The sequence below is a fragment of the Phalacrocorax carbo genome, chromosome 22 (assembly GCF_963921805.1).
Source record: "Phalacrocorax carbo chromosome 22, bPhaCar2.1, whole genome shotgun sequence".
Lineage (NCBI taxonomy): Eukaryota > Metazoa > Chordata > Aves > Suliformes > Phalacrocoracidae > Phalacrocorax > Phalacrocorax carbo.
The window spans coordinates 5,195,614-5,207,439 of NC_087534.1; the positions used below are offsets into that span (position 1 = coordinate 5,195,614).

Sequence of the window (11,826 nt, forward strand, 5' to 3'; positions counted from 1 at the left end):
TGCAGCGCCGAGCAGCGAAGGGGGAGGTTGTGGTTTTAAGCTCGAGTTGATATTTTTTGCCTTTATGCAAAAGGTTGAAGTGATCTTGGAGTCTCCAAGCGGCGTTTGCAGCACCAAGCCTGGCCAGGCGGGGAAAGGGATGGGGGAAAAGTGCCATGGGAAGAGGTGGGATTGGGATACAGGGACCCCGAGACCGGTGAGAGTAGGTCCAGGGCTTTGCAGGTGGGAAATCTGGACAAGGGAAGGGAGAGCAAACAAATACAAAAAAATATAGAGATATAAAAACAATTTGTGTGAAGGAGGGGAATATGGACAGTAAAGGCAGGGTAACTGTCGTCTTCCCCAAAGCAAGAATAATAATAAAAAAATCCCAGTTGAGGTGACAGTGAAGAGTCCGACAGAATTCCCTTCCCTCAGGGAAAATAAAAATACAAATGAGGTACCTTTTCCACCTCAAAGCCGTCATCCCTTCCCACAGTCACATCAACGCTCCAGCCACCGGTTAATGTCTCTCTCAAATAAAATAATCGGGGCCAGGACAGGCCCGGAGCAGAAGCACCATGTGCGCGGCTGGGCCGCGGCGTGCTCTCGGCACCAGGAGCCCTTGTCCAGTTCCTCCCGGTTGGGCTGTTCAGCAGAGATCCAGTCTCTCCTTGACTCTGCAAACAGGCGGTATTGTTCAGTGCTCCACGGAGACGGAGCCTTTTCCAGGTCTCACGTCTTTCTCCAGCTTTTTTGTTTAAAAAAAAAAAAAAAATTATATATATATAATATACAGTACAATGAAAATATCCATGGAAACAAATGGGTGGCTGGCAAAGATGCTCAACAAAAAAGCCCAAAATAAAACAAATTCCCAACTCTTCCCCAAACTGATGCTTGCCTTCCCCACTAGTCCTCCAAGACCACAATCTCCACGTTATGGACCTGGTGCTGATGATCCTCCACATCTCCCACCACTTTCTCCTCAGTCCTCAGCTCCGTCTCCAGGATCACAGCTTTGCCCTCCGACTCGTCCGTGTCCGCTTCGGGATCCGGCGCCGGGTCGATCTCTATGATGGTCTGCCCGTCGTCCGAGGTGCCTTCCACGGCCTGGATGGTGGAAGTGAGGCCAGACTCCATGGCCACCAGTTCCACGGGGTTGACCACGGCCGCCACGTTCGCCAGGGCTCCGCTGTCCTGCATGGCTGCCGAGCTCAGCAGCGCCAGGCTGGAGGACGGGTGGAGGGTGACCGTGTCGGAGGAGCTGGTCTTGGAGGAGGACACCACGGTGGCGTATCGGAAGAGCTGGGACCCAGACGGCAAGGTATGAACAGTCACCGGGCTGGAGCCTTGGCTAATGGTTGCCACCGGGATGTTGCCCACAGAGAACTGTTGTCCGACGGGTGCGATAGCGATGGGTGAGATGACCGTGAACTGAGGCTGCTGGATGGGGGTGGAGGGGCTGAGGACGGTGGCGGAGGCTGGGCGCTGCAGGCGGGGTCTCTTGGGGGGCTTGGGAGCGCTGACAGGCATCAGCACCACGTTCTGGATGGTTTGGGACTTTGCCTTCTGGTCCTTGGCAAGTTTCTTCTGCTCTTCCAGCTGCCGCTCCAGGTCTGCAAAGAGAATGGCTAAGCAGCACGTTGGGCTGGGGCCAGCATGCTGCAGGAGCTCCTGGGGACTCGCGGGCTCCACAATTACACCCGTGTTTGTGACAGGAGGTCTCCTAACCACCCTGTCGAGCATGATCTTAGCATTTCACTCAAGATCAAACCGCACTGAAGGAAAAGGCCTGCTTCTCCTGCCACCCACACAGACCTGGTCAATGTTCTGCACCTGCTCAGCCTGCTTTGGCCGGCTGTCAGTGCCTGGATAAGGAACCGGCAATGCTCTACGCCAGTTGGCTGCTCCTGCTGATAAGGAGATGGGCATTTCTGCTCCCCAAGCTAGACGCACCTACAAGGGAGAGTGGACAACCCCCCCCAGGCAGTAGGAACCGCTTCCAGCTTGGCTGGGTCCCCTCCCCAGGCGCTGAGCACCTGTACTGGGGACAGGGAGCAGGACTGCCTGGGGCAGTGAAACATCTCCCTCGACCCTTGTCTGTGTCAGCACTGGAAGCCAGAAGCAGCACAGCAATCTCATTTATCCAGGGCAGTAGGGGACTAGGACATCCCAGAGAAGAGCAGGTCCTACAGGACACAGTGAGGCGGGAAACGCATCCAGCAAGTGCCTCTGGGGAATCCAGGTCAGGTTATTGGCTTCAGCTCAGGGGAAGCCGTGCAAGAACCTGATATCTCCGCGCCAAGACAAGCAAACAACTCCACACCTCGTACACGGAGGAGCTTATTAGCTTGGGTATAGCATGGCACCGCCTGCAGCTCAGATGGCTGCCACAGAGCCCTTAGCTAGCAGCACCTATTTCCTAACGCTGATGGAATCAGACTTGCACCTCCAGCACCCCGGCTGCAGCAAAGGGCACAGACTTGGGGCTGTCGAATGCCTCAAGTGACTGCTCACTGCGAGGCAAGGGAGAGGGGAAATTCCACTCAAGCCCTAGGATGGAAAGGGATTGGGATGCATTTGGTTTGGGGCAGCGTGTATTGAACAATAACCCAAATACGGTTCGCATGTCGAAGCAAAGTCACATCAGTTCCCAAGAGCAACAACAGGATGAGGAGCCTTAATAGGCGCTGCCTGTACCTGCCAGTGTGTAAAGAAATTGTTCCTCTCCTTGCTCTGTCTGGTTTTTCCTGTTGTCCAGAACTTTCTTGACTGTGTCCATTAGGCCAAATGTGTGGGCGACGTTGTTCAAGACTGCAGCATCTGCAAGGAAAGAGCATGAGGACGAGTGCCTCGTCCCACACGTGGGACTCTGTCAGGCACTCAAAAGATGCTCGTATCACACAAAAATTTTTCTGCTGCTTTTTGCAAAACTGTTTTTTCACGAGGGCTGGCTGACAAGGGCAGACCCAGCTCCCTCATCCTTCTGACATCCAAGGACTAAATAATCCCATTCACATGATAAAGAAAATGAAACAGAGATGTGTCACCCAAGCAGCTCAAAATTGCTGCAAATGAAAGCATCATTTGCAATCACAGAGATACAAACGAGCTCTCCACCTACAAATCATCACCCCATGCTGCTGACAGTGTCATTAACATGCCAGCTCCACTGAAAGCTGTGCAAAATTTCTATTATAATCCACTGACTTCAATCACTTACAGCTTCCAAAAGCTGCCACCTACCAGACACAAAGATCCGCCAGCCCAAAGCTAAATTAGAAAATAAAAAACCCCCAGAAGTCCTGGGTAAAATGAAGTTTGTGGCTACATGGATGTTCGCTCAGCAAGAGCATCAACAAGAGGTGCTCTCAAAGCCTGTGCTCATGGGGGCATGTGCTGAACTGGATTAAAGGAACTGATCCAAGTTAAAAATAACCTGAAGAGGGGAGGGGAGTTATTTTTAACCCAGATCAGTTCCCGCATCTGGTTCAGCCCCAAAAACAGGTTTTCTGGTGCAAGTGAAGACAGAAAGAGAAGTGTGGGGGCAGGACCTGTTTAAGTCTGTACTGTCACAGACAAAAGCGTTTGAGTAACTCTGGTCCAAGAAGTGAATCTGGGCAGGCTTTCCTGAGGGCCGGGAGCTGAGGACGGTCACCCAATGGTCTCAGCAAGCTGCCGGGCTCATTTTGCTCAGGGAACAGGGCGTCATGATGTGTCCTTGTGCCCACTGTGGTGTAAGCGAACGCACTTTGCAGCTAGGCAGGCTGAGACCACACCCAGACTCAGCTCCCACAGCTCCGCTAATGAGTGGTAACTTGCTCACCACCCTGACTCAATGGGTTTAAATGGTGGGGATGGACCCTTGTTGTGTGTTTTTTTTTTTTTTGCCTGCAGCTGCCCTTCTGAGCATCCTTCCCCACCGCAGAGCCAGAGGCTGTGGCTCACAACTTACCTGTCATCTGGAAGGGAGACTGACCCAACCTCTGCTGGACGCCTCTTAGGACTTCTTCTATCTCCTTCTGGATGTTGCACACAACCTCTTCCATCAGCCCCACATCAGCAATTCCTTTCCAGAACATCAGCGTGTCCTCTGGCGCGAGGAGGGGGGAAAAAGAAGTCAACATGTACAAGCATTTTTCCCACAAGGCTTCCTTAAACCCTTCAGGCAAGCGTTAACTTTCCAAGACGACTTCTAATTTGGCCATTGGGGTGGATATGACACGCAAAAAACCCCAAACCCAAAAGCAAAACAGACCCAGGCAGCAAATCAGGAACGTGTTTTCAAGCAGCACCATGATTTCTGAGGCAACATTACACATCTTTGCACAATGCAGAGCTTAAAATCTTTGAGGAAATTCTGCTTAAGCTTCCGTACTGATCCTAAGAGGGAATGCAACGCACCGCAGCCAGAGAGACGCAGCCAAGAGAGCTGACAGGGTACTAACACGGGGGACTAACAAGACACTGCTCCCTGATGGTTTCAGTCTAGCTCCAGGCTGGCAGACGTTTACATCCTTAGAACAAAAAACTAACAAAAAAAAAGCCCTCACTGTAACTAGTAGCAACTGATCTGGGGGATCATCTGTTGGCCACAAGGCCAGGGCTGACGTCTCTCTGTGCCTGCTGCGGCGAGGCGCTCTGTTTGGCAGGGATGCTGCACGCCGGGGGAGTGCTGGGATAGCCGAGGGGCTGGGGACAGCTCTGTCATTGCCTAAACCCTCCTTATTTTCAGGATTTCAGTCTCCAGAATGTACCGGGGAGGAGAGGGGGAGAAAGCACCCAATAACTAGCCTGAGCTTACCCGAGATCTCATCCATGTCCTTTTTCATGCCTTCCTCAGTGGCCATGGTGACGGCAGCCGTCAGAGCCGAGTTCCACTCGATCCCCTCCTCCATGCTCTCCTCCGACAGCGCAATCTGGGTGATGCTCCCTGCCAGAGAGGCAACGTCAGCGCTCTCTGCAGCACCCAGAGCGCCAGCCCTGAATCCCTGCTTTGCTTTCCACCCCCCTCACCCCTCCCCAGGCTTTTTTTCACTCTCGTGGTCAGGTTGGTTTTGCCTGGCTTCTTTCAACCAAATTAGCTAAAAGCAAATATTGCTGCTCCTCATTGGAACCATGATTATGAAAGGCTCTGGGGCTTCTGCAGGGAAAACCACATACCCTCCAGAAGGGAAACTGGAGTCCTGGCATAAAAGAGGTAGAAAGGGATCAGAATAAAGCAGGGAACAAATAAGCCTCAGCCCAGCCACCCTTCTCCCCTTGCATCGCCTAGAGATGCCCTAATCTCTCAGGAAATGACAGCATCAGGGTCCAAGCTGGTTTATAGAAGGGAAACGGATCTGACTCTATCCTAAATTTCTGGATCAAATTTGGGACTAAGCCAATGTGTGGCCATGGTGCTTTCCAGGAGATTCTCCTTAGCCTATGGACTACTCTGCCATCCCACCCACCCAGGGCCTAGGAGAAATGTAACGCACCCGGCTGAATGATGCGGGTAGCCTTCTCCTTCCCCCTTAACCTCAGCAAGGAGATCACTCTGCTCTGAAGCACAGGACTCGCTGAGCATTTGAGGTTGGAAAGATAATCCAATCCTGTCCAGCCATCACACCCGTTCACGGATATCCAGGTGATGTGGAGCAGGCTGCTCTGGAGGAGGTCAGCATGCCTAGATTCATTCCTGAGTATCAGCCTGTCTCAGGCCTTTGTAAGAGACCCTCAAACAGGAAAGACATCAGGAGAGTCTATGACTCTGAATGCTGTACGAGCTCTCTCAGATGTTTGCTCACGTGGTGACCCCAGAACAGGGATCTCTTCAAGGTGAGCCTCCTGGCTCCCAAGGGTGCCTCTCATCACTGCTTAATTCTGGCTGCTCTCCAGCCCTCCCATTAGAGCAGAGCCCCCTGACAGATGCTGCCGAGACCTCTCTGAGCGAACACAAGGAGCCTTTTCCTTCCCAGAAACCTGAGCAGTCTCCTAAACAGTGGGACTGCCCTGCTACACCTGGGGAGAAGGTGTAAAGTGTGTGTGTTTGAAATCAACCTGAATTGATTAGCGCAGGGAAGAAGAGCGTCAGAGGGAATTTCCCGTGATACTGCTAACCGGTTTCCTACCGTCAGCTGACGTAGGAGTTTGCACCACGCTCTGCTGCCCCGGCACTGGTGCTCTGGCGCTGCTGATCAGGAGATCAAATTTGGTGCTTCGACAGGTGTTGGTGCAAACTTTGTCGTGCTGGTAGAAGTCGATTTGCCCCGAGTCCATCATCTTCCTGTGCAGGGAGGGGGGAGAGAACCAGGCTCAGCTCAAATCTCAGCCTGGAGACAAAACGGAGTATTTCCACATAGGAATGATACAGCCATGGGAAGGACAGAGAAAGGGAGACCCAGTGCCACTCTGCACACAAAACATCTCCTGCAGGGCTTTCAAATGGCAAATACAAGCCATCCCCCAGCTTCACACACAGGGCTTCAGTCCTGTTCCACCCCCACCAAGTACCAGGTCCCGCAGGCGAGGCCACTTCTGCACAGGATGAGGAATCCTGCTCCTCAGACCACGGGGCCAGGATCTCTGCCCCAGAGGTGCTGCAGGTTGCTGGCCAGGTAACGTGAGCCTCCAAGAGATCTCCCGGGGACTGCAAAGCAGACAAAACGCCTGCTCGGGATCCTGCTGCTGCAGTGATGAAGCCCTGAAGGTGGACACAGTGGCAGGCGAGTCAAATACCTCAGCATGATTCCTCCGAGGCGAATGGCTCTCTTCCAGTCCTTTAGGGTAGACTTCCCAGCCAGGTGAACAAAATGCTTCGGGCTGATCAGTTGGTCATTGAACTGACAACGAGATTAACAAAGGCTCAGCAAACAGGGTAACATCGCTTCAGGAGACTGTATTGGGACATACAACACAGCCAGTCCACAGCTCATCCTAAGCCCACTCTTCTACCCAGAAACAGGAGCCGCTTCTCAGATCCCTACCAGCTCTGATCCACTTGGCACAGCAATGTTTATAACTCCAGAATGGATATGTTTGCAGGGTGACCTGCCAGCCATCGGCATTCGAACCACACAGCCTAGTCAAGAACAGCCCTGAGGGCTTTTGTACGAGGCCTGAGCTCCCGCGAACACGTACAGTCACCTTGGAGATCATTTTGGGAGACTCCTTTTACAGCAAATAGCCGAGCAACACCTTAACTGACACAGGTATTCACTCGGGCACCTGTTCTGTCCTGCGCCGGTGACTGAGAGAGCACCCGCTGAGGGTCAGCAACAGAGCGCTCTCACCGCAGCGGCACGCGGGGACTCAGCCTCAGCGCTGCAGCTCCTATGTTAGCACACTCTCAAGTGCAAAAAGGTAACAGCAAGATTTCTCTTCTCAATACAACCTGCTCACCAAGGAAGTGACAGGAGCAGAGCATCGGGATGCCAAGGGAAAGAGACAAGGAAGAAAAGCTCTGGCAGAGCTCAGTACGCATCCCCTGCTTGCCTTCAATGCCACGTCCCTCGTCAAGTGCCAAATATGGCTCTGCTTTAAACAGTAATCGGGAGCAGCAGGTGGTGATAGGTGGGTGATAGGCCCTCCCTCCTTAACCCCCTCCTCCCCTGCTTCTCCCCATGCTAGAAACAATTTTAGCACGAAGAACCCAGCATGCTGCAAAGGCAAAGTCACTCGGCTCCGGGACAAGGCTCGGATCAAACACAAAAAGTGGAGGTCAAGTACCAGACCCCGAGAGCAGAGAAGGAATTGGCTGTGAAAACCCCCTTACCTTCACACACTTAACATTAATTCCCGGACAGACGAACTTCTTCCAGAGCAGAATGGCTTTGCTCTCCCCGCAGGTGATGGGATAGGCGATCTCGATCTCCTCGTTCGTTTCAATGGTGCTGGGGTCTGAGGGAGGAACGGGTGAAAATGAAACTTCCCACTCAAGAAGTTCAAACCCCACGAGGCACGAGCTGAAAGCTCACACATTGAGAGACCGATGCTCAGGAAACCAAAAGAAGGGCTGATCCCAGTTCAGGATCAGTCCTCTCTTAAGTCTTCTCCACTCATGAGCTCTAATAGCAACTGGCACCTGCTTTTTGATATAGCAACACTAAAAGTGAAGCTCGTCTATCAGGACAACGTGAGATCAGAAATCCAACACATCTGTAAGGGGCGGGGGTGTCAAGGAGACGAATCTTTGTGGAAACAAAATGGTTTAAAATTTGAAGCACAGATATCTACCAGATTTCCTGGAGCTCTGGTATCTCTTTAGCAGTGATATCAGATATTTGCTGATAATATATTCTCTTCACACACAGAGTTTCTGCTAATACTGCCAAGAGACCCACACCCACACAGGAAGCAGAACACTAGCCAAGATCTAGTGACAGCACCTAACGACAGGAGACTTCTCCCACATACTTCTCGCGATGGCAGGGAACGCTTGGAGCCAACCTGCTTGGTTCTTCTGAACATCCAACCCAAAACATCAGGCTGTTCGTTCAGCAAAGAACCAGCAACCTGAGCCTGATGCTTCAGCCAGCGTGGACACAACCGCCATCCTCATAACCATCGCTCCTGCCTGCTGGTGTCCACACCAAGACTAGGGTGAAATCTCGGCTCCCCTGGACCCCGGGGGAGCCCTTACCATTCATTGCAGGAGAGCCAGGATCTCAGTTCCAGGACTTTGAGACCAAGCAGTAACAGCAGACTCTTATTCCAGAGTATGCCCAGACCCTGCACCCACATCCATGCCTGGGAAACAGCATCTGCAGGGGCAGAGCCAGAAGGAAGCCCAGCGAACCGGAGACACCAGATCAGCCCTGCAGAGGAGGGGATTCTGCCCACGCCAAGCGGGAACTCACCGATCCCTTCTTCTAGCTTGTGGATGGTGTGGGTTTCGACGGCCACTACGGCGGCACTGGCCTCGGAGCCCTCTTGGTAAATCCTGTTGTGAAAGCAGCCATCCGTAAACAAACTACATAAATCACGCCAAATTAAGATTCACAGCACGGCATTAAAAATTCAGTTTGTTTCTTTCTCGCCTGTCATCAGGAGATGTGGATTTTGTTTGATGCAGTTTCAAACACAGGCATTTTTTTGGCACATACAACATACGATCATAATCCCGAGGACTGAAACGCGCAGAGCCGTTCCCAGCCCTGTCATCGCACCCTCCCCGTCGCCAGCACCGCTGAAGCAGCTCTGCAGTGCGCTTCGCTGTGCCTTCTCCAGCTTCTGCTACAGGCAGTTACCCACGACAACAGGAAGCAGAGCTCAATGCCCCAGGATTTCCCTTCCAGCCCTGTGTGACACTGCAGCGCCAGCGATCGCGCAGGGGAGGGTGGCTGTCAGGCCTACAGCCTCCCTGCTCTGCTAATATTACCAAACCGGAGCCGGTATATTTATGCCCTGATTGATCGAGAGATAAGATGAAGTGCCTGGTGGCAGCCACTTCTCTGCAGCTGCTGCTGTGGGTACCACAAAATTCCCTCCAACATCGCGGTATTTTAGAGGAGGATTATTTTAGGGGAAAGCTGGCACGGAGGCGCATGCGGATCTGGGCACGGACCACCGCACACGGCCGCTGCAGTGTTGCAAAAACCCACCCTGGGGCTGAGGAGGGAGACCGGGAGGATGCGGTGACCACCCGTGACCACCTCGTTGCCGCCCCGCTGCCACAGCCAGCGCTGGGCTGCCGCGATCTGCACCGACAGCATCGTGGCGGCCACGTCTCCGCAGGACAATTCCGGTCCTCGGAGGCCCCGTGACGGTGATACGCACAAAAGCTTTTTTGCATTGTGTTTTCCTCTCTACCGTGCGTGGCACAAAACCGACACAGACCTGGAAAATGCAGTGGCGCTCGGTCCCCACACCACGAAAATCCACAGGGATGCCCCCCCCATCCCGCCCCACACCTCCCAGACACGCCGGTACCGTCCGACTCACCCTTGCTGCACCGGCTGGAGCTGCAAAATCACTTGGGTTTTGGTATCCTCCGGGTTCTCCCCTTCGTTTCCGTCACTTGGTACAACCACCACATCACCCACAGGGACGCTCACTTCGGCATTCGCCATCTCTCACATGAAGCCCGGCGGTGGCGGGGTGCCGCGGTGCTGCAGAGGGCAAAGCAGAGGCAGGTCTGTAGCGCGGCCGCACCGCTGCCCGCGCAGGGAGAGGGGCCGGCAGCCGTCTGCAAGCATGATCGCCCAGTCCCGCCGCAGCGAAGGCCGGGCCAGCGGCGACCGCGGGGCCCGCAGAGCAAAGCCCCGGCTCCGAAGGGAACCAGGCGTTTTAGATTCACCACCAGAACGAGACGTTGAGCGCCTGTTGACATGCACGAGGATTTCTCCCCTCTCGGTCACAACGGCCGGGAATGTCTCACCCGAGGACACAACACCGACAGGGCAGATCCCCCCACTCGTGACTTCCCGAGCCGGTGGCGGCCAGCGGCTTTCCCTGGCAAACCCAACGATGGGTTTTGGCAAGGCGTGAGAAGGCTTCCAAGACGGAGCTTCTCCCTCTTCCAGCCACCCGTGGGACGCCCTGGTCCCTTGCTACGGGGGGATGCGCCTGGGTGCCGACCCTTCCCACTGCACAGCGAAGCCGGTGCTCATGGCGGCGGAGGCTCGGTGCCCCGGGAGGGTCCGAGCAGGGGGTCATCAAGCAGCACCGTGGGGCCGGAGCTGAGCCCTGCGTGGGTCGGGGTCACTCCTCAGGGCCTCAAAGCTCCTGGGAAAGCACTTGTGGCAGGAGGGGCCCGGACGCCGCTGGGGCAGGGGACGTGCACCCCACACAGGTCACCGGGCCTCCCGGCACGGCCACGTCTGACCCCTCCGTGGGCTCCCGGACCCTGGCCCGGGGCTGCGTGTGTCCCCCCCCCCGCGCCGGCCACTGCTCTCTCGGGACCTGCGGCCCGGGGGGGAACCGGGGACACCCCGGGGGCGACGGGCTGCGGCCCGGGGGGGTCCCCCAGCCCCGGGGGGGGGCCGCCGGCCCTCGCTAGGCCGATGGGAGGCCCCGGGGGCCCTCCCCACCAGTGGGCAGGGGTCACCCCGGAGGGCGGGGGTCACCGAGGCGAGGGGTCAGAGGTCAGCACACACAGCTCCCTCCAAGGTCAGGGGCGGGGGGGGTGAGGCGCGGGGCCCCCCATGCAGCGCGCGGTGGCGGGGCGGGGCTGCCCGGGGGAGGGGCGTGGCCTTCCCCTACCCTCCCCCCCCCCCGCGGGCGGACGCAGCGGCGCGGCCTCCCCCCCCCCCCCGCCTTCCCCCCCCCGCGGCGCGCGACGTCCGCCCTCGCGGCGGCGGCACGTACGGCGGCGCGCGCTGGGGCGCCCCCTCCCCTCCCCGGCGGGCCGGGCCGGGCCGGGCCGGGCCCCCTCGCGCCCCGCCCCGCCGCCCCGCGCCGCGAAGCCGCCTGTCCCCTGCCGGCCGCCGTAGCGCGGCGCCCGCCGGCCCTTACCGTCGCCGAGCGGCCGAGCGCGGGGGCTGGAAGGGGGGGGAAACGGGCCGGGCAGGAGGGAGCATGCGCAGTAGCCGCCGCGGCCTCGGCCGCCAGCACTTCCGGCCGCCGCCTGCCTTAAAGGGGCCGCTGCCGCCGCCGAGGAGGAGGATGGCGTCGTGTTGCCCCCTGGCGGCGGCTGGCGGCACCACCCCGCGGCTTCCCCCGACCGGCCGGGACACGAGTGGCGCCGTGGGGTGGGGTGGGGTGACACACACTGGGGGCTTCGGCCGCCGGGCGGGACGGCCCGGGTGGGGGGAGTGGGAAGCGGTACCGGGCATCCCCAGCCCCGCCCGGCGGCTCCGAGCCCCCCCCGGCGCGTCCGCCCGCGGTCCCCGCGGGGCACCGCGACCGTCCCCAACCGCGTCC

General features: G+C 56.7%; 1 protein-coding gene across 2 annotated transcripts; it reads right to left on the minus strand.

Moving 5' to 3' along the window:
* Positions 1 to 742: 742 nt before the first annotated feature.
* Positions 743 to 11,823, minus strand: GMEB1 (glucocorticoid modulatory element binding protein 1). 2 transcript variants are annotated; one of them, XM_064471482.1, is made up of 10 exons: positions 11,419 to 11,823; positions 9,907 to 10,073; positions 8,823 to 8,905; positions 7,739 to 7,863; positions 6,703 to 6,806; positions 6,096 to 6,250; positions 4,787 to 4,915; positions 3,938 to 4,075; positions 2,683 to 2,805; positions 743 to 1,598 (listed from the first exon to the last, which is right to left on the minus strand). In XM_064471482.1, exons 2-10 carry the CDS (start codon positions 10,032 to 10,034, stop codon positions 892 to 894), a joined length of 1,692 nt encoding a protein of 563 aa, XP_064327552.1. In that variant the 5' UTR covers positions 10,035 to 10,073; positions 11,419 to 11,823; the 3' UTR covers positions 743 to 891. The 2 variants fall into 2 exon arrangements, with proteins under 2 accessions (XP_064327552.1, XP_064327553.1); XM_064471483.1 differs by lacking the exons at positions 8,823 to 8,905; positions 9,907 to 10,073; positions 11,419 to 11,823 and adding an exon at positions 8,606 to 8,725.
* Positions 11,824 to 11,826: the final 3 nt, after the last annotated feature.

Excerpts from the sequence above, each read along its gene's own strand:
- GMEB1 (XM_064471482.1), bottom strand. The coding sequence starts at position 10,034 with ATGGCGAATGCCGAAGTGAGCGTCCCTGTGGGTGATGTGGTGGTTGTA. Across the intron at positions 4,076-4,786 it reads GGACATGGATGAGATCTCGG|AGGACACGCTGATGTTCTGG; the intron begins GTAAGCTCAGGC and ends TCCTCGCGCCAG. Across the intron at positions 1,599-2,682 it reads ATTTCTTTACACACTGGCAG|ACCTGGAGCGGCAGCTGGAA; the intron begins GTACAGGCAGCG and ends TTCTCTTTGCAG.